The 22,038-nt window shown below is 50.5% G+C and overlaps 1 protein-coding gene across 1 annotated transcript in view; it reads left to right on the forward strand.

Annotated features, from left to right (window-relative positions):
* Positions 1-22,038, forward strand: part of MROH2A (maestro heat like repeat family member 2A) — a gene marked incomplete at both ends in the record, with an annotated part of 49,516 nt that overhangs the window by 9,467 nt on the left and 18,011 nt on the right. The window contains 12 exons of the mRNA XM_084228077.1: positions 669-745; positions 1,406-1,525; positions 1,891-2,001; positions 3,701-3,848; positions 4,861-4,901; positions 5,450-5,591; positions 5,829-5,881; positions 6,306-6,413; positions 18,535-18,654; positions 19,032-19,154; positions 20,199-20,351; positions 21,779-21,901. Of these exons, the coding sequence (XP_084084203.1) occupies positions 669-745; positions 1,406-1,525; positions 1,891-2,001; positions 3,701-3,848; positions 4,861-4,901; positions 5,450-5,591; positions 5,829-5,881; positions 6,306-6,413; positions 18,535-18,654; positions 19,032-19,154; positions 20,199-20,351; positions 21,779-21,901 (1,319 nt within the window). The remainder of the gene's footprint in view (positions 1-668; positions 746-1,405; positions 1,526-1,890; positions 2,002-3,700; positions 3,849-4,860; positions 4,902-5,449; positions 5,592-5,828; positions 5,882-6,305; positions 6,414-18,534; positions 18,655-19,031; positions 19,155-20,198; positions 20,352-21,778; positions 21,902-22,038) is intronic.

Here is a 22,038-nt window from a genome sequence, read left to right on the forward strand (position 1 = left end):
ACCGGGTGCCTGGTCACTGGCTCCACAGCTACCAAACAGGGGGCACTTCCTGTGAGGCAGGGCTGTTAGCTCACAGCTGCTCGTATCTGCTCTCAGGGAGGTACTTTTATTGTCTGCAGTGTACAGGTAGGGACACTGAGGCCCAGCGGGGCTAGGAATCCACCCCTGGTCACACAGCTGGACTGTGGTGGAGCCGGGGTTGAATGCAGGTGGCCTGGATCCCAGGATCTCACAGCTGTGCCCTGCAGCTTTGCGTGTCTGGTGCAGTGACCCCAGCTGAAGTGGAGACCCACATTTCAGGAGCGTCCAACGGGGTTCAGAAGAGACGCACAGCGCAAAGGCCAAAGGAGCAAGGCTTAAACACGAGGCCCCACCCCCACTCAGGGGCCTCGGTGTGGGTGGGGGGTGCAGGGGTGAGGTGGTGGGGGCTGAGAGGGTGCTGCTGCACGTCAGCTGAGGGCGCTTCTCAGGGAAGTGTGTAGTGGCACGTTGGAGGCCTGACAGGGACAGCCACCGCGGGAGGGGGCGCCGGGACTGCCCAGAGGGCAGGGGCTTATTTGTGTACCTCCCTCTGCTCTGGCAGAACCCTGAGTCCAAGCCCGGCTCTGCCTCTCCTCGCCGCCCAGTGCTGAGGCCGGTGGCCCTTCAGGCTGGGTTTCCTCTTTCAGAACCCAGGATGAGCATCAGGACCATCTACTTGGCCATCCGGGTGGTCAAGAACACACTTTCTGACACCCGGTCCAAGGTACCAGGGCCGAGGCCGCGAGGGGTGCCCTGGGGTGCCATTGGGGAAGCACAGGGGTGTTGGGGAACCCTCCCAGCACCCCCATCTTGCCCTGAGGGTGGAGCCCCCCCAATCCCCGTCCCCACCGCGAGACCCTGAGGAAGACACCCTCCACCCACCAACACAGCGAGCACCACAGGGTCCCTGCAGCCACCCTGGGTGTGGTTGTGACTCTGGGCTGGCCCTAGGGGCTGTAGTTGGGCCATGGGGGTGAGAGGGCCGGATATTCAGGCAGAGCTGCCCTCAAGACCTAGAAGGCTGTCAAGGATGAGGGCTCCCCTTGTTTTCTGTCACCCCACCTAGTGAGTTCCCCCTGGTAAGAGTCCAGTATCCCCCGCAGGGCTGCTGGGGACAGCTCAGCTACACAGACGGGACGTGCTCTGTGTCACTGATGGACTCTGATGAGGCTCTTGGGTGGGTGGGCGGGCATGTTGCTGAGGGGCTTCCTGCATGAGACAGGGGGTGGTGCACAGAGTGGGCAGTAGCCAGGTGTCCCCTAAACACCTTGCATCCCAGAGCACCGCAATTCCTAGCAGTCTCATGTCACAGAGTGGAGTGTTAATGCCAGGTCCCGCCCGGGGCCTGGCAGACTGCCCAGCACGACCCTCCTTGTCCACTTAGGTGAGGATGGCCATACTCCGCATCATTGGCCAGCTGGCGCTGTCTGGCTTCCAGGATAGGATCAAAGGCTGGGGCCTGAAGTATGTGTCCATGCAGCTGACCCAGTCCACCTACAAGCTGGTGAGTGGCCCTGGTAGCAGACCCCCGGCAGCTGGACTTGGGAAGTGGTTTCCAAAGCACTGAGAGGGGATGGTTCTTAGAGCTCCGTGCTTGAACCTGCATGTGAGTACACCAGGACAGCCGTTGCCTGCTGTGTACATGCCCAGGACACAGTTACCTGCCGTGTACATGCCCAGGACACCAGTACCCAGACATGGTGAGCTGCAGGCAGGAGCAAGCAGACACACAAACCCACGCAAAGCTCTGAGCATTGAAGACCCAGAATCTGGGTGTCCAGCCCCACGGGCAGTGAGGAGACCACACCCAAGACCCCAGTGAGCCCCTTGCCAGCCCCTGAGCAGGGACTCCTCAGCTCTGTCTTCCAGACAAATCGTCGGGAGAGTTTCTGTCAGAGGGACTTGGAGGAGAAGATGGTCCACAAAGTCACCATGGACACCGTGAGGGTCATCACCTCCTCTGGCAGTGGGGTGACCAGCGTGAGTGAGCCCCACCCACCTGCCCACTGGCTGGCATGCTGGAGCTGACGGCTCATGTCTGTACTCACGGGGGGCGTGGTACACACCCAGCATTCTGTACCAGTTCTTCCCCCCACAACCTGTTCCCACTACCTGGGATAGCTGGGGGCTGAGTCCTCCAGTCACCTGAGCTCTGAGCCTTTGCAATAAGGTTGCAGAGCTGAGTCCTTAACGGGCACTTAGCACCTGAGATGCTGGGGTGTAGTAGGCCTCAATATCCATTGACTTATTGCCTAAGATGTGTCCATTACCTTGAAAGCCCTTCAGTCCAGGTGTGTGTCCAAAAAGGAATTATTTCAATGTTTTAATTTCATAATCAGTGAATTCCTACTCTGTGAAAGACATGGAGGCATATACTGGAAGGGCTTAGTGTAACCCCAAGTAGTTCACAGGCTTTCGGGGAAATGAATGTGTCCAGTTTTAGTTGCCGCAACCCATGACATAGCAATAAGATAGGAAAAATTTACTGCGCCCACAGGAGGTGGGGTCATTGTCCATTAAGGGGGGCCTGGGCTAGAGGGTCCCCGAGCAGCAGCAGCTTGTCTTAATCATGGACACACTGAGAACGGCAGCTACACTCAACTCCTGCATCTGACAGGTACCGTTCTAGGATGACAACAGGTAGCGTGTCATTCAATTAGCCCAACAATCCCTGAGGTAGGGTCTCTTACTGTTACCCTGCTTTTGTAGACAAGGAAACCCAGGCTCAAGGGGACTCATTCATTTACTCAAGCGCAGGAGCTGATAAACGGAGCATCTGGGATTGAAGTGTCTTTGTCTCTGGGGGAACCGAGTGGCAGGGAGTCTAGTCCTGGTGGCTAGAAAAGTTCCAGCGCCTGCACATGTTTGTTGGAACACAGGAGCCTCCCCCAAACTCGTAGGGGTGAGGGTGGAACTAAAGGGGGCAGGATTAGCTGGGGTGTTCAGTGATAGTCCAAGGACAGGGGATGGGGGGTGACTTGAAAGAGCATTGGGATTGTCGGCCATCTCCAGAGAGCAGAGCCAGGGGGAGGCGCACACGGCTTGATGGATATCCAAGCACGGCCTGTTGCGGCCCAGGGGCGAGCACCCAACGCCTGCGAGGGTGTCTGCGGGAAAAGCAGCAGGGGCTGGTGCAGCCATCTTGGGGTGTCATGTCTTCTTCAGGGAAACCTCAGTTTGCTCTAAGCCCTTTCACCTGGTAGGATGACTCCCTTCCCTGCCAGGTTATGGGGCTGACTTCCTTTACAGGTGATGGCCTTGCACCACGTGGTCAAAATACCTTCACAGCCGCATCTAGATCAGTGTGTGCTTGAAGGCCGGGTTCCCTCGCCCAGCCAAGCTGACACACAAACAGTGCAACCGTTGGCCAGCCCGGCTGGTCACCTGCTAGTGTCCACCCCTAGGGATGGGGGCCAGGGGCAGGCACTGGGTCCAGGAGACGTGATGATGTGTGTGGGTGAAGCCAGCAGAGACTTGGGTTGGGTGGCAGGACTAGCTACTCCCTTGGCTGTATCCTCTGGGTGTCTTTGGATGGTCCTGACAGGCAGGGCTTTCGGGGCTAGGGCCATGGGTGGGTCGAGCTTGGTCTGGAGGAATCAGGGAGGCCGACACCTGAGGGAGAGGCTCGTCTCCTTGTCTGTCCAGGGGGCCCCGGCTAATCCTGTCCCTCACACCCCAGGACTTTTGGGTGAGGCTCCTGTGCTACATCATGGAGACAGATTACACAGAGGCCTTGACCCCCATCTGCATCAGCCTCACAAACCTGGCGGAGCGCCAGCTCCACAGCAAGGATGCGGAGGACCCCGCGCCCGGCAGGAGCAGACAGGGTGGGCCGCAGCCCTGCGGAGGCTCTCTGGGCTGGGCAGGTGGGCGGCCCGTTCCCCCTCCCTTCCCTTCTCGGGGGGTGTCCTGGGGAGCAGCCAGGACCCAGGCCACCCTTGCCACATCTGAGGAGGGATTAAAATCCTGCAAGTGCCGCCTGGCAGCTGGGTCCTCGTGTCCCCACTGCTGGCTCGAACCCCCAGTCTGGATCCCGGCCTGCAGGGGACGTGGCCGGCCTCTGGCCAGGCACGACCTTCCGGGCCCCTGGGAGGTAGCCGGCGGAGCGGTGGACGTGCCGCCCGGTCCTCTGTAAACCACCCCACCGGGGTCCCTCGGGAGTGACTAAGCCTCCTTTGGGGTGACAGCGCTGTTTCAAGGGGGCTGCCTCGCGGGCCTGGGGCTGCGTGGGCCATCAGGGCTGGCGCTGGAGGCACCTGCAGGGTCCAGGACGGCAAAGGCCGACCTGCTCTCTGCGTTTGAGCAGCCAGCTGGGCCCCGGGTCTGCCTCATACCCTACCCCAGCGCGGGACCGAGGCCTCTCCCGCCCATCCCCGGTGCCCTCCCCAGCTTCTCGGCAGCCCCGGCCATTCCTTGCTCACCGGTCCAAGTACGGTGGGTTTACCTGTCCCCCAGAGCCTGTAGGGTGGGGGGGAGAGGGAGGGAGACGGGAGAGCGCAGGCACGGGCGAGGGAGGTGGGCGTGCGTGTAACACCGTCCTCTCAACACAGCCAAGGGTCCCAGTGGGGCACAAACATTGCCTGGCGGGGCCTGGTGCCCCTGCAAGTTGGGCGTGCCCTGAAATCAGCACCCTCGAGGCCCCAGCCCATAGCACGGCTCCCCCACCCCCAGGGAAGGTCAGGAAGAGGGGTTCTTCCTGGAGGATCCCTGTGTGCACCCACTCTCCACGGGGCGATGGGGGGGTGCTGGGGAAGCCCCTTCCAGGTCACAGCCTCTCTTGGGGCGGGTCCTGGCACGGGGCGGGGGCAGCTCGGGAGGTGGCATCTCCTTCTTCCCCAGTGGACCTGCCTGCGCCGCAGAAGCTGCTGGCCCGTCTGCTGGTGAGTGCCCACCTGGGCAGTGCCCCTCCCTGGCAAGACGACAGCAGGGCCTCTCCCTTGCACTCCTGATCCCCAGAGTCCCCGGAGCAAGGGGGGAGCAGGACACTGGTAGCACAGAGCTTTTTGTGTCCCTCTGGGGCGGATGCAGCAGGGGCAGTGTGCTCAGACGCCCGGGGACCTGGCGAGGACCTGCTCCCAGGTTCCTCTGCTCCACATTTGGGAGACCCCCGAGTATCCCCAAGACACCAATGGCCTGCCTGCCCCACAGGTGGCTCAGTGCCCCGCCCCCACCCTCCTTGAGTTGACCCTGGGTCTAAATCCGTGCTCCACAGAAAAGTGGGGGGCCCAAGGTCTTACCCCTAGTCTTACCTCCTCCCCTCTGGAACGTCCTCTACGGTGACGCTCTCCAACCCTGGAGTCTTCAGAGCTCTGTTTGAAAACCACCCACCTTGTCCCTTTATAAGAAAAGACAAGGCCCCAAGTTGGAGTAAGGTGCCCAGGCTGCCCAGCCCCAGGCACAGCCCCACTGGAGTCTGGGTGCCCACCAGGTGTTGATGTCATCCCCCTACAAGGGGGAGGGCCGAGGGATAGCCATGCTGAACCTCCTGAGGACCCTAAGTCAGAGCATCGCGCCCTCCATGGCCGACATGTGGGAGCTGGAGATCCCGCTGCTGGTCAAGTACCTGGAAGGTGAGGTCCGAGGGGTACACCCCGAGTTAGCTCTCCACTCGGGGAGGTGCTGGAGTACTAATTCCATGACTTGAGCAAAAGGAGCTGAGGCTCAAGTGGACCCCCAGACTATTCTGGGAAGTAGGGGGTGGGCAGAATGCAGTGCACATCCGGCCAGTCCAGGGGAGGCCTCGGACGCCAGGCTCAGGGGGCTGACCCGGCGGGAGCAGCAAAAGGATGTGGCCTTTCTTTCTGCAGAACATACTGAGTTCACCTGGAATCAGAAGACCTGGGAGGACAAGCTGATTCAGGTAAAGGGGTGATCCAGCTTGCTGGGGCCAGGCCAGGGTGAAAGGAAAGGGTCGTGGGAGGGGGCTCACTAGGTTGGATTGTGGGGTTTAGGATCCCCTAGCGGACCTGTTCTCATTCCATCAGAGAAGAATTGGGGCGTGTCAGGCATGTCTGGGGATATTCAGCAGGGGGCAAGAAAGCCTTCCACTCTGGGGAGCCAAGTGACACCCCTGCCACCAGACCCCAAATTATAGCCATTTCTCATACCCACAGGCCCATACAGCATTAGCGCTGGGTTGCAGCTTTATGGGTTGAGTGGTCTAGCGATTACAGAAGGGGACTGGAGAGGCTGGGTCACTGCTCCAGGTCACTCAGCTCTCCCGGAGTCCGGTGAGACCAGGGCTGGAGACCCTTGGTACTAGCCACCAACATGTGCCTCCCCAGTTTCTGAGAAACTCCCTCAAGAGGACCCGGGGTTCCAACTGGAGCCTGCGTCTGAGCAAAGAGCTGAACAACCAGATCGAGAGCTTTGACAGCCCCTCCCTGGAAAAGGTTGGTTCCCACAGAGGCAGGGTCGTTCAGTGGGTCAGTTCCGACTGGGAGGGGGCTCAGGGGACAGCGAGTGGAAACCAGCGGCACCAGTGGCTGTCCACGGCATCCGGGGAGGAGAGGTGTGTGGTCTGGAACAGTGAATTTTCATTTTTTTAGTTTTATTGATGCTGGAGAATCTCTCCTGCAGCCATCAACTTCCCATCCTTCTCATCCACTGTCCTCTCCCAGATGACTTTGTAGGATGAGCAAGACAGCAGCCATTTTAGGGAGGGCACAGCTGGGTTTCATTTCTGTGTAGAAACCACAGAGACCACAGAAAACGGGGAAAACAGAACTTAACGAAACTCAGGCAGATCAACCAATGAGAAGTGGACCCAGTGCTGAGTGTGAAAAGTCCACACATCCTGACAACTAGCTATAAAGAAAGCCTTGTGCCCTGCATCGGGGTCCCTCCCTCAACCTGGTGAGACTGCTGTGTCAGTATCCAGGCAGAGTCGGGCCCTAGCTTAAGCAAGCAATAAAGCCTTTTTGCTCTTGCATCTCTGGCTCCGTGTGGTCTGTGGGAACCCCGGACGGAGTTGAGGCGCCAACTCCTAACATTTTGGGGGCTGTCCAGGATCCTCAAGTACTACAAGAGGTGGCCAGAGAAAGGCTTAGGCCGGAGGAGGACATCTGATTCCTGATATATGAGTTTCCTGTGTAGGGCGGACGCGCCAGACGACTAGGAATTGAGCTTCCTGTGTCGGGTCGACGCGCCAGACGACCAGGGGCATGGGGTTTGGAGAGACGTCTCAAACCCGGGACGGCCGATGCCCAGAGAAGTTCAGATTTTTCTGGGGTGTGCGAGGCGGTCGGGCTCCGACACGTATTCTGGAGCCAGTCCCGAGGCACAGGTCGGGACGGGAAGACAAATTTGAAAAACAATCACTGTCCTCTCCAGTAAGCCCGAGGGCCTGTTTTTGTTATCTGTGGTCTTTGGGAACTCCGGATGGAGTTGAGGTGCCAACTCCTAACAACTTCATAGCAGAACCCGACAGGCAAGGCCTGAGATGTCTGAACTGGTTTCGGTAGACAGTGAAAATCATAAGGATGACGCTGAACCACAGAAGGTTGAAAAAGAGGTTGCTGGGTTCTAGTTCAGCAGTAAGGAAGATAAAACCTGGGGAGGGGGCGTAAGTGGAAATAAAGGAATGGGCTGCAGAGCTGGGCTCCCAGCTGTCTCCACTCCCATCTGATAGGCTGCTGTCTGTAGATACGCCTGACTCATCCAGATCTGGCTCATGACCACATGTGTATATTTCATCTTAAAAGGTCTTTGCAAAACCATAAACCTTGTTGGAAGAAACCAGAGAAGGTCTCAATCAAAAGGAAGCAGCCCATGTTCATGGATTCTGGGCTGGTACAAGATGACCACACATCCCAAATTTATCTACAAATTCGATTTACAGATATTTAGCAATCTCTGCTACCGTAGTCTCAGTTGGCTCTTTGGGGTAGAGATCGACAATCAGAGTAGGCGTTTCCTCAAGATCATTACCACTCAGGCAATGTACTTCAACCCCACAATGAGATAAACAAATGAGATTATGCCAAATTAAAAAGCTCTGCACAATGAAAGAAACTATCATTAAAATAAAAAAGACACCCTTCTGAATGGGAGAAAAATTTTGTACATGATACATCTGACAAGGGGCTGATACCCAAGTTCTACAAAAAACCAACTCCGCCCAAAGAAATCAATTAACTCAATAGAAAATGAACTGAAGGACTAAATAGATGCTTCTCCAAAGAAGATATACAGATGGCCAATAGATACATGAAAAAATTCTCATCCTCTCTTATCAAGGAAATGTAAATCAAAACCACACTGAGGTGCCTCATCCTACTTGTGCGAAAGGTCCATCTCCAAAGGACCAGAAATAAATGTCGGCAAAAGTATGGAGAAAAGAAATCTCAGACACTTTTGGTGGGGTGTAGACTGGTTCAGTCAGTACAGAAAACAGTATGGCGTTTTCTCAAAACATTAAAAATAGAGTTACCATATGGTGGACCCAGCAATTCCACTCCTAGATCTCTACCCAAGAAATACAAAACCACTTATTCAAAGGACTATATGAACTCCTGTTTATTGCAGCATTATTTATAATAACCAAGCTATTGGAAACAAACCAAGTGCCCAGGGACAGATGAGTGGATCAAGAAGATATGGCATATATACATGATGGAATACTACTCAGCTGTAAAAATAAATGAGACAACTCGGATGGACCTGGAAAGGATTATGCTAAGCAAAATAAGTCAGAAAGAGACAGATTATTTCACTCATGTATGGAATATAAAAACAAAGACAGGGCCTCCCCTGGTGGTGCAGGTGGTTGAGCGCAGCACTATGAAGCTGTCCGCAGCCTCTGCAGCGCCGGTTCGATCCCTGCTGGCCGGCAAAGGTTCTACATGGCGCGGCAGGCAGACCTCTCTTGTCTTGCCCGCTGCTCCCCTCAGCAGTGTACTTCGGTCGATCTGCCTGTTCTGTTCCCTGCTCTGTCTCTGGTGAATCCTCTCACCCTCCCGTGCCTCTGAACTCTACCCGGTTCTTATATAAATAAATAAATAAATCTTTAAAAAAAAAACAAAGACAAAGCCATATAAAAACAAACCAAACCAAATCCTTGAAATCTGATTGAGGTGCTGAGGCCCCCAGAACAAGAGGGTGGAGCAGATGGGAGCAAAAAGGGGAGGGGGCCCAATGGACTATGATGGAGGATTATTGGGGCTTTGGTGGTGAAAGTGGTGTGATAACATACATTTGTGTTATACCCTGGAGATATATGTATATGTATATATACAATGTACATCCACGTTTCTCAATAACACAATTAAAAAAATAAAGATTTTCCCTCTTAAAATTAATAGACATTGTACATAAATGTTCACAGCATCATTATTCATATAATTAAAATGTGGAAACAACCCAAATGTTCATCGGTGGATGAATGGCTGAACAAAATGTGGTATATCCACACTGAGGAATAGTACGCAGCCATACAAAGGAATATTTGACAACACTATGCTAAGGGAAATACCCCCGCTGCAAGGGAACACGCAGACTCTAAGGGTCCATTTATCTGAAATGTGCATAATAGACAAATCCAAAGAGATGGAAAGCAGATTAGTGGCTGGCAGGACTGAGGGAATATGGAGGAACTGACAGTGGGCATGAGGTATCTTTTGTTAAAGTGATAAAAATATTCTAAATATTCTAAAGATAGAGTGTGATAATGGCTGTACAATTATAAATATACCACTGAATCTGTAAACTTTAAAAGAGTTAATTTTATGGAATGTGAATTTTATCTCACTTTAAAGATTTTTTTTTTTTTTAAAGGGCTTTATGGATAGGGCCTCCCAGGTGGCGCAGCGGTAGAGCGCTGGGTTGCGAAGCTGCCCGCAGCCTCTGCTGCGCCGGTTCGATCCCCGGCTGCTCCCCGGCCACCGGAGGAGGGTCCCACATGGCGCGCAGACCTCTCCTGCCGCCCGCTGCTCCCCTCAGCAGTGTCCTTCGGTCCTTCTGCCTGCTCTGCTCCCCGCTCTGGCTCTGGTGAATTCTCTCACCCTCCCGTGCTTCTGACTGTACCCAGTGCTTGTATGTATAAATAAATAAATAAATCGGAGGGGCGGAGCAACATGGCGGCGAGGAGACGCTGCGAGTAAGATCTCCCATTAAAAAAGTTAATAGGGAGGAAAAGCGGCAGGTCCCAGTGAGAACTGGGACACGGAAGATAAACGGGTGACTCCAGCAAACTGCCCGAAGAAGAAAGTGGCCATAAAAGAGGACCAGAAGGGAGGGAAGCGCAGAACCCTGCTCCCCTCCCCCGCCCACAGAGGCGGCACTCTCCGACCAGCAGAGAGGAGGGAAACAAGAAACCAAAACAGCCACCAAGAACAAACGACGCAGCAAGCAGGACTGTGAGTGGAAAGGAACTATTGCAGCCACCACACCCCTTGAACGGGAGCTGAGACGAACCCTGCAGGATTCGCCGCGGCGGTGAGCAAACTGCTCCGGGCGCCATTAGAGAAGAACAAAGACCCCGGGAGACGCGCACACAGCCCGGGCTGCCTGTAAGCTTGCGCGGATTGCGGCGCGCTCGGCGCGCTTGAAAAGCAAGTGCAGACCAGGATCGCGGCTGCCCAGGTCCCCGCGCCTGCGACCTAGGCTTGGGAGACGACCTAGGCTTGCAGGGAGACGCGCGGAGGTCCTCACTGAGGTGAAGGTCCCTCCCTGAGTAAGCAGGAACCAGGCGCCCAGGCACGGGAGCGGTGCAAAAGGCGCCATTCCCGCGCCACTGAACTGGGCTACAGCCCGCGTCCTGGAACTGAGGGCTTTGGAACTGAGACCCGGGGCACGAAATTAGGGGCGTGGGTTCCCCACAACGGTGGGGCACAAGGCAGACACAGCACCCCAAAGCCGTTGAGGTGTACCCTACCATCCCCGCTCTGCTCCCTGTCCCACGGGGTGGAAAATCAGCTCCCCAAGGGCTCTAGGAGAGATCTTTGGCGCCGCCTAGCGACTTGTAGCCAGCACAGGCTCCTGAAGGAGCTAGTGGCCAGCTGGGGAGTTAGCCCACACCCGGCCCCTTCCGAACAAGTAGTCTGAGCCCACAGGGAGAGCGAGCACCCACAGCCAGGGCAGACCAGGCACGCAGAAGAGTGTGCCTGAGACCGGACGCGCAGGGAGTGTGTCCCACATCACCATTTTAGAACAGGGACATTTCTTCAGTAAAGACTACCTGCAGAAGGCTTCCTCAGGAGCCAGAGGTGAGCAGGGGAAGTTCGCCCACGCCAGACCCCCTCTGGCCTGCAGTCCAAGCCCAGAGGGGGAGCAGGAACCCACCGCCGGGGCAGACCAGGCGCACAGGGGAGTGTGTCCCCACATCGACATTTTAGGACAGGGACCTTTCTCCAATAAAGACTGCTTGAAACTGACAGATGACTCCTGGAGGAACCAGAAGGGAGAAGAGAAGCCCACCCAAGATGCCGGCCAGTCCCAACAACACAGTGTCCCAACGCATACGGCAAATTAGAAAACAGACAGTAGGGAGGAGAAGAACCACACGCAACCTAGCAACTCTCCAGAGAAAAAGCACACCACAAAAAGAAAACCAGCCCCCAGATTGCAACGACAGTAACTTGGAAGAACTTCTGAGCCTTCCAGAAAGAGAATTTAAAATTGCCGTGATTAAAAAACTGACAGAAGTCATAAAGGAAAACAATGATAAGGGAAAAATAATCAACGATCAAAAGAATGAAATTGAGTCCCTAAAGAGGGAAGTAAAAGAAATGCAGGAGATCAAAGAATTAGTGGAAGAACTAAAGAATTCTGGGAAAAGCAATGAAAGCAGAATTGATGAAATGGAAGAACGAATAAGTGCTCTTGAAGACACAGAAATAAAAAGAACCAAAACAGAAAAGGAAAGAGAAGTACGAAGGAAAAAGAACGAAGAAAGACTTCGGGAACTATCTGACTCCATGAGGAAAGGAAATATAAGAGTTATAGGAATACCAGAAGGAGAGGAGAGAGAAGTAGGAACAGAGAAAATATTCAAAGAGATAATTGAAGAGAACTTCCCAAATGTGAAGAAGGAGCTGAAAATTGATATACAAGAAGCAAGAAGAACACCAAACTTCCACGACGAAAGAAAAAATACAGCAAGACACATAATAGTAAAGCTCCCAAGAATCCAGGACAAGGAAAAAATAATGAAGCTGGCAAGAGGGAAGAAACAGATAACATTCAAAGGAAAGCCAATCAGGCTGACATCAGACTTCTCCGAAGAAACACTACGGGCAAGGAGAGAGTGGAGGGACATAGTCAACAGACTCCAAGAAAACAGATGCCAACCAAGAATACTCTATCCCGCAAAGCTCTCCTTCCTCTTTGAAGAAAGAATATGGACCTTCCCAGACAAACAGAAACTCCGGAATTTCATTGCAACTAAACCCCCACTCCAAAAAATACTACAAGGAGTCCTAAAGCCAGAACCTCAGAGGGACGAATAACAATGAAAGAAGGCCAAAAAAAAAAAAAGTTATTAAAAGAATAAATAAATAAAATCAAAGGAAAGACAAACACAATGGCAAATACAGATGTTAACATATCAATATTAACTCTAAATGTAAATGGACTAAACTCTTCAATAAAAAGACACAGAGTTGCAGCCTGGATTAAGAAACAAAACCCAACCTTTTGCTGTCTCCAGGAAACACATTTAGCTACAAAAGATAAAAATAGGCTCAAAGTTAAAGGATGGAAAACAATCCTACAAGCAAATGGACCAAAAAAGAAAGCAGGAACAGCTATACTTATATCAGATAAAACAGATTTCAAACTCAAAAAGATAAAAAGAGACCCCAATGGTCACTACATTATGATCAAGGGGACAATACTTCAAGAAGAAATTATACTCATTAACATATACTCACCAAACGAAGGAGCACCAAAATATATCAGACAACTGTTGTCCTCTCTGAAAACAGACATCAGAGAAAACACATACGTAGTGGGAGACTTCAACACACCACTATCAACAATGGATAGACCAACAAGACAAAAAATAAGTAAAGAAACCAAAGCTCTAAATAAGGACCTAGGGCAATTGGGCTTAACAGACATCTATAGAACACTAAACCCCCAAAAAACCGAGTACACATTTTTCTCAAGCGCACACGGATCATTCTCCAGGATCGATCACATACTGGGGCACAAGACAAACATCAACAGATACACCAAGATTGAAATCATATCAACCATCTTTTCTGACCATGAAGGCATCAAACTAGAAATAAACCATAAAAAGAAGGCAAGGAACTTTCCTACCTCATGGAGATTAAAAACCACACTACTGGAAGACCACTGGACTAATGAGGAGATCAAAGAAGAAATTAAAAAATTTTTTGAATTGAACGACAAGGAGGACACCAATATCCTAAATGTATGGGATGCAGCAAAAGCTGTAATAAGAGGAAAATATATAGCAATAGAAGCTCACATCAAGAAACAAGAAAGAACTCAAAGAAACAACCTAATCTCGAAGCTCAAAGATCTAGAAAAAGAACAACAAAAAAACCCCAAAACCAGTAGAAGAAAAGAAATAATAAAAACCAAAGCAGAAATAAATGAAATTGAAACTAAAAAAACAATCCAAAAGATCAATGAAACCAAGAGCTGGTTCTTTGAAAAAATCAATAAAATAGACAAACCCCTAGCCAGGCTCACAAAGGAAAAAAGGGAGAAAGCACCAATACACAGGATCATAAATGAAAGAGGAGAAATCACAACGGACACAGCAGAAATCAAAAGAATAATCAGTAACTACTATGAACAGTTATATGGAAACAAGTTTAATAATCTAGGAGATGGACAAATTCCTACAACTCTACAATCACCCAAAGCTAGATAAAGAAGAAATAGAACACCTAAACAGACCAATTACAATTAGCGAAATTGAAATGGTAATCAAAAACCTCCCCAAAAACAAAAGCCCAGGACCTGATGGATTTACAAATGAATTCTACCAAACATTCAGAGACGAATTAGTGTCTATCCTTCACAAACTCTTCCAAAAAATTGAGAAGGAAGGGACAATACCAAACACGTTCTATGAAGCCAACATTACACTAATACCAAAACCGAACAAGGACAACACAAAAAAGGAAAACTACAGGCCAATCTCCCTAATGAACACTGATGCAAAAATCCTCAATAAAATTTTAGCTATCAGAATCCAACAATGTATCCATAAGGTAATTCACCACGACCAAGTAGGATTCATTCCAGGGACACAAGGATGGTTTAACATCCGAAAATCAATCAACGTTATCCAACACATCAACAAAAAGAAATATAAAAACCATATGATAATATCAATAGATGCTGAGAAAGCTTTCGACAAAGTGCAACACCCATTCATGATAAAAGCCCTTGAAATTCTTGGGATACAAGGAACATACCTCAACATCATAAAGGCCATCTATGACAAGCCAACAGCCAGTATCATTCTCAATGGTGAAAAGCTGAAAGCAATTCCATTAAGATCTGGAACAAGACAAGGATGTCCACTCTCACCACTGCTTTTCAATATAATACTGGAAGTCCTAGCCAGGGCAATAAGACAAGAGAAAGACATCCAAGGAATCCAAATAGGAAAAGAAGAAGTCAAACTATCACTATTTGCAGACGATATGATATTATACATAGAGAACCCCAAAAACTCCACAGAAAAGCTAATTCAACTCATCAATCAGTTCAGTAAAGTGGCAGGATACAAAATCAACATGCAAAAGTCAGTAGCCTTCCTATACACAAACAATAAATCTGAAGAAGAAGAAATCAAAAAAAACATCCCTTTTGTTATTGAAACAAAAAAAATCAAATATTTGGGAATAAATCTAACAAAAGAGGTAAAGGACCTATACAAAGAAAACTATAAAACACTGTTAAAAGAAATAGAAGAAGACACAAAGAAATGGAGAGACATCCCCTGCTCATGGATTGGAAGAATAAACATTATTAAAATGGCCATCCTTCCAAAAGCAATATACAGATTCAATGCTATTCCAATCAAAATTTCAATGTCATTCTTCAAAGAAATAGAACAATTATTGATGAAATTCATATGGAATCACAAAAAACCCCGAATAGCCAAAGCTCTCCTGAAAAAAAAAGAAGGGAATGGAGGCATCACACTCCCAGACTTCAAACTATACTACAAAGCCATAATCATCAAAACTGCATGGTATTGGAACAAGAACAGACATACAGACCAATGGAATCGAATAGAAAATCCAGAAATAAACCCACAGATTTATGGTCAACTAATCTTTGACAAAGGAGCAAAGACTATGCATTGGAGCAAAGAAAGTTTGTTCAATAAATGGTGCTGGGAAAACTGGGTCGCTACATGCAAAAGAATGAAGCTTGACCACTACCTCACACCATACACAAAAATCAACTCAAAATGGATTAAAGAACTAGACATAAGACCTGAAACCCTAAAATATATAGAAGGAAATATAGGCGAAACACTACGTGATCTGCACATCAAAGACATCTTTACAGACACATCACCCAAAGCAGTGATAGTGAAGGCAAAGATAAACAGCTGGGACTACATCAAATTAAAGAGCTTCTGCACAGCAAAAGAGACAATAACAAAAACAAAGAGAAACCCCACCGACTGGGAGAACATTTTTGCACCCAACACTAATGATAAAGGACTGATCACAAAAATCTGCAAAGAGCTGATGAGACTCAACAACAACAAAGAAAATAATCCAGTCAAAAAATGGGCAGAAGAGCTAAAAAGAAACTTCTCTGAAGAGGAAATGCAAATGGCCAACAGACATATGAAAAAATGTTCAACATCACTTGCCATCAGGGAAATGCAAATCAAAACTACCATGAGATACCATCTTACACCAGTGAGAATGGCACATATTAAAAAAACTAACAACAACAAATGCTGGCGAGGATGTGGAGAAAAAGGAACTCTTCTGCACTGTTGGTGGGAGTGCAAACTGGTCCAACCACTGTTGAGAGCTGTGTGGAGATTTCTGGACCTACTAAACATAGAGCTTCCATATGATCCAGCAATTCCACTCCTAGGTATTTACCCAAAGGACACAGAAACATCAATTCCAAAGAACACCTGCACCCCTATGTTTATAGCAGCACTGTTTACAATAGCTAAGCTTTGGAAACAACCCAAATGCCCAAAAATAGATGATGGATCAAGAAGATGTGGTACATATATACCATGGAATATTACTCAGCATTCAAAAAAGATAAACACATGCAATTTGCAGCAACATGGATGGCGCTGGAAGGGATCATGCTCAGCGAAATAAGCCAAAAAGAAAAAGAAAAATACCGGATGGTCTCACTCATAGCAGGAATCTAGAAAACTTAAATAAGGGACCAGGAAAATGAATAACTATAAGAAAGTGAAAATCAAAATCAACAAGAAACTATGAACCAGAGACACTTTTAGGGGGGCGGGGGCGGGAGGGGAGGGATTGGGGTCAGAATGGGGGGGCTGCAATTGTATGGGGAATATAACAATAAAATTTATAAAAAAAAAAAATATAAACACATACAATTTGCGGCAACATGGATGGCGCTGGAAGGGATCATGCTCAGCGAAATAAGCCAGAAAGAAAAAGAAAAATACCGGATGGTCTCACTCATAGCAGGAATCTAGAAAACTTAAATAAGGGACCAGGAAAATGAATAACTGTAAGAAAGTGAAAATCAAAATCATCAAAAAAATATGAACCTGAGACACTTTGGGGGGTGGGGGGCAGGAGGGGAGGGACTGGGGTCAAGAAAAAAAAAATTAAATAAAAAAATAAATAAATCTTTTAAAAAAATAAAATAAAACAAAGGGCTTTATGGATATCAAACTAAAAATTGTGCTTGTTCCAATATATACCTATTATAGATGAGTATGCAAAATAAGCAGGTATCATCTGTAACTAAACAGTAGAGGACAGAATTCTTGTCAGATGTCAATTTAAGGTCAGTTGTCCACTTGCATATATCTGCTTAGTGTTTACTAAGCACACAGTTCAACCATATTGCAATAACTCTCTTAAAGGAAAGGAAATAGGTGAAAGGATTTTATTGACTCAGGCAACTTAAAAAGGCACAAGTGGATACAGCAAGTTAAGAAACTTCCCTGAGCACCTCCCAGGTGTGTATCCTTCGGGTGGGCAATCTATAAACCTAGGAGACAGTTTCCTTCCAAAATTAATGTGAAAATCTCATTATCTTTCGTACATACGTAAATAGAACAAAAATATGAACCACCGAAAAATGATCCTACTCAAGGTAGCAATACAATGTAAAATATATAATCCCCAAATACTGAATATGTGAGCTACGTGGAACCAACGTGAAGAACAAAAAATTACAAGGCAGAGAAACTGAAAGCAGCCCTGGTCAGACAGACTCCTCCCGCCCTTGGTTGGAAAGTCTCATTGTTACAATCCTGTCCCTTTTTCTCAAATTAATCTGCAATGCAATACGCTCCATTTTCAAATTCCAAAAGAAGATTTTGGTGGAAATAGAACAATGTTATGGAATTTGCTAAGGTTGTTTCCAAGTTCATCCGAACTAGTAAATGTAAGAGATGGGCTGAGAGTGTCATGAAAACCCAGCACCTTAAGGAAGGATCTGCTCTCACCGCACAGGTTGCAGACGTAAGTGTAAAAATGACGTGAAATCATGGAACAACCAGAAATATTGTTGACTATTTTTAGAATCTTAATATGAAAGAAGGCTTTGAATGCATACAAAGAAGTCAACATGAAAGAATGAAAATGAGAAATTTCTGGGTGATAAAACATAAATCAAATCAAAAGACAAGCGAGATATTGGGGAATGTACCACTAAGAGTGATTTACTTGTCAAATTATGTCATATGTGATCGCTAAGAAGAGCACCTCGACTATCCTGGAGTTCAGCGCCGGCCGCCACTTCCTGCCACCTCCTCTCTGCATGTAATAGTCGTCAGACCCGGGATTTCTCAGGCATGAAGACCTGAAACGTATCTAGTGTTACAAGGCAGGGGTACTTCAGTGAAAAGCAACTTCCATACAATAAGCAGATTTGCTTCATCGAGTCGCGTGGGTTATTTGGATACGTGCTTGTTCTTGCTGTTTTTCTGAATGAACACAGAAAGTTCTTACAAATCAAAAAAATAGGAAAACAACCCACAGAAAACAGACTACAGACAGCGGTGAAATAGGGCTCACGGGACTATGCGACGGCCAGCCTGTCTGTGGGCTGATACGAGGCGAGCCAGGACTCGGTGTCCTGCCCCTGGACTTGTCAGCGGGGTGCAGATTGCTTCAGTTTGCACAGGAGGGGAGGTGGAGGCCACTCTGTCCAGGCCTGCCCTCGCGCATTCCAGGCCACTGGAACCTGAATGTTTATTTTGAAGACTATCCAAAGTGCACAGGTCTGACGCGGCTTCTGACATTCGGGCCGGCTGAGGGCGCCGCACTGTGGCAGCCCTGGAGGGCAGGCAGGAGGCCTGAAGCTCCCTCTGCCCCTCCCCCTCTCCAGGGCTTCCTGTACCGGGCCTTGGGCTTCACCTTGGCCACCGGCCTGGAGGCCGACAAGGTGGAGGTGCTGCTGCTGGAGCTGCTGTACAAGACCGACTACGGCAATGACTTTGACCGGGAGGTAAGGGTGCCACAGCTCTCTCCGCTCTGCCCGTGCCCTCGGGACCCTCAGGTCCTGGCACGGATATGTTGCACGCGTGTGTGAGTGTAAATGCCTGTGTGTACCAGTGCATTTGATGCAGGTGTGTATGCATGTGCATGCACATACCTGTGCACACACAAATGTGCAGGCACACACGTGCCCAGCACACACACACACACGTGTTTAGAGTAAATGTGCGTGTGTGCATGCATGTGTGCACATACGGATGTGTGTGCCCGTGCATGCATGCATGCCCACATGTAGCTGTGTGTGCGTGAGAGTGTGCATGTGTGTATGTGTGCATGTGTACAGAGGGTCCCTCTGCTGCCCTCCTGCTGTTGACCTGGTCCTCACAGGGCGTGATTCAGTGCTTCGGCCTGTGTGCCCGGGGCCAGGTGAAGACGGTTCTGAAAGTGCTGCACGACTTCGAGGAGAGGATCCAGGAGTCAGAGCAGTCCTGGCAGATCGGCGCTTGGCGGGTAGGGGCCCTTGCTCCGTGGCCGGGTCCCCGGGGCCTCTCAGGACAGAACTCCCAGCACCCCAGCAGGCTCCATGCCAGATCTGTATCTCCAGCCACCAAGTGACACAGCTGGAGGCTCCTGCTGGCAGAGCTGTTGCTGGTGGACAATCGACAGCACAGAATGGGCCTTTTCAGGGCCTAGATATTAATGGCAAAGGGGTTCCAGCCCCTTGCTACTCACAGTGGGCTCCTGAGACTAGTTGCGGGGTGCTGTTGGTGGTGGGGGGAACGCAGAGTCCCAGGCCTCCCTTGGCTCCCCTGGATCTGAAGAAATTGCTCAGGTTCTCTGCAGGTGGGAGCTCTGCTGATGGGGGTGCAGCCCTACTAATGGGAGCACACCCTGTTCTGCAGACTTCAACGCTCCAGAGGGCCCCTCCCTGCCACCACCTGAAGTCACTGAGGCCTCAGGCATTGGCTTTGACCTCTAACTCTTTCCCTGGGGGTCTGGCAGTTTGGTGGAGAAGAACCAGGGCTTTCTAGATTTCTTCCCCAGCTTTTCCACAAAGTGGGATCAAAGACCTGCATTTCTACTCAAGGCCTGGCAGGGCACAAGCCCCTGCCAGCTTCCCTGGTGAGTTTGGTGGCACCTCCTCCAAGACAGCATGACCAGGGCTGTCTGTCCCCAGTGTCACCATGACCGCTGGCCCGGAGCAGGTACTGCATGAAAGGGCGCTCAGGCCACCTGTCTAGTGTGTCCACATGAGCCACTTGTTCACAACCAGTGAGGCTCGGCCTCTGTCTGCTGGGTGGACGCCTCACAGTGTCTCACCTGCCCGCTGCCTGGGGCCTGGGGAGCTCATGAGGGTGTGTCCGGCAAATGAATAAAGGAAGGAAGATTTTAGACACCCGGAAAGCCGTCCGTACACCCCTTCAGCCAACTCACAGACTCTTTTGGCTTTGTGACCAGAGCTTTCCACTGTGGGGGGCACCCCACTCCCTCCCAGAGGGGCAAGTTTGGCAACCCCTCAGCCTGGAGCTTCTCCCCTTCTTGCTGGCTTTGCAGAAGGACCATCCCTGGAGGAGAGAGACGGTGAAGAGCGCGCTCATGGTGATGTACAGCTGTGTGGCCTCGCACTGCCTCCCACAGGTGCTCCTCGCCCACCTGGACAGCCCCATCATGGCCAAGATCATCCACCACTACTCGAGCAGCTGCCAGGTGACTCTGGGGGCCGCAGACCCACCCCCGGTGGCCAAGGGACACCCTCTCTGACCAGGTGGGTGGAGAGCCCCAGGAGCATGCAGCATTGGGGGAGCCCCAGTCTGTGGAAGTGGGGGCAGCTCCTTCCACAGATGCTGGTGGGGGGGAGCATGAGTCCCCAAAAGATCACCTCACAGGATGAGCACCTGCATCTCAACCCCACTCATTCTCTGCCCTTGCCTCTCCCCACCTCCTCTGCCCCCTGCCTGAGCCCTCCCGAAGGGGACAGGACGTGGGTGTTTTCACGTTACCAAGCTACGGCCCAGGCCTGATCTGCACAGGGGCCGCCCCAGGCTGGAGACAGGAGGAAGTTTTATTGCAAACCTGTGGGCCAGGAGGCAGGTGGTGAACTCAAATCTGCCTCCTTGATTAAACAAAGGAACGAGGATATGTAGGTTTGGGGGACCGAGGCTGAAAACCAAGGGGTTAAAGCTTGTTGGCTGAGAGCAAAGGAAGGTGGACTTGGTGGAAGCTCCCTGGCTGGTTCAGAGACCTTCCTACGCCGGGAAGCACGAGAGGCTTTTCTTCAAATACCTGGTGTTCCGCCCTTCTGGGGAGCCCCATCTCCGGCAGCCCTCTCCTCTCCGTTTGTAGCCTCCTGGCTCCAGCAAGGTCGGTCTCCTGCGTGAGGATGAGTGTTGTGTGTCGTGGGCTGCTGGGGTCCCTCTGACTTCAGCTTCATGCAGGGAGGGGCAAAGGACTGGCTGGTTTCTTAGAACGGCAAAGAGAAAAAAGAGAATAAAACAAAGCTTATTTTATCGTGACTGTTTTTTTTTTTTAAAGATTTATTTATTTATGCATACAAGAGCTGGGGTACAGGCCAGAGGTGTGGAGGGTGAGAGGATTCTTGAGAGACAGAGTAGGGAACAGAACAGGCAGACTGACTGAAAACACTGCTGAGGGGAGCAGCGGGCGCGTCAGGAGAGGTCTGCCGTGCCATGTGGGTAGCTCCCTGGCTGGCTGGGGAATCGAACTCGTGCTGCAGAGGCTGCGGAGGCTGCAGACAGCTTCATAGGTTATGTCTTCACCCCTGCGCCACCAGGGAGGCCTCTACTTTGACTGTTTTAAACTTTGTGGTAAGATGCACACACCATAAGTAACAAAAAAGGCAAAAGCGATTCTATCTCAATAACAAATTCTGCTGGCTGGCGGCGCCCGGAGCTTGGATTTCTTGGCCAGTGATGGTGCCTGCTGACATGGGGAGGGGCGTGGGGAGACGTCAAGGTCCTTGGGGTGCCAGGTCCTGGCCTGCACCCCTGCCATGTGGCTGAAGGATGGAATAAGGCTGCCGTCTCAGAGCCCTGACTCTGGCAGGAATGGGGCTGTGACTAGGGTTTTTGGGGTTCACTCACAGCATGCTCCTTCCCCCCTCTGCCCGGGCACAGGACATCTGCCTCAAAATGGCCTTCATGAAGAGTGTTGTGCAGGTCACCAATGCCATTAAAAACATCAGGGACCCTGAGGACTTCCACTTTTCCCAAAAGGCAACTCTCACGGGCATTATCATGGTAAGCAGGTTGGGGGCTTCCTCGGTCCTGAGGCGTTGGGGTCCAACTTGGTTTCCTCTGGCTGATGTCTTCAGAGTTCCTGAGGGCATTTGAGTGATGAGAGGTCCCCGTGGGCTCCGAAGCCTTCCCCGTCTCCG

Source organism: Talpa europaea (assembly GCF_964194135.1).
Source record: "Talpa europaea genome assembly, chromosome: 1".
In the NCBI taxonomy this organism is placed as follows: domain Eukaryota; kingdom Metazoa; phylum Chordata; class Mammalia; order Eulipotyphla; family Talpidae; genus Talpa; species Talpa europaea.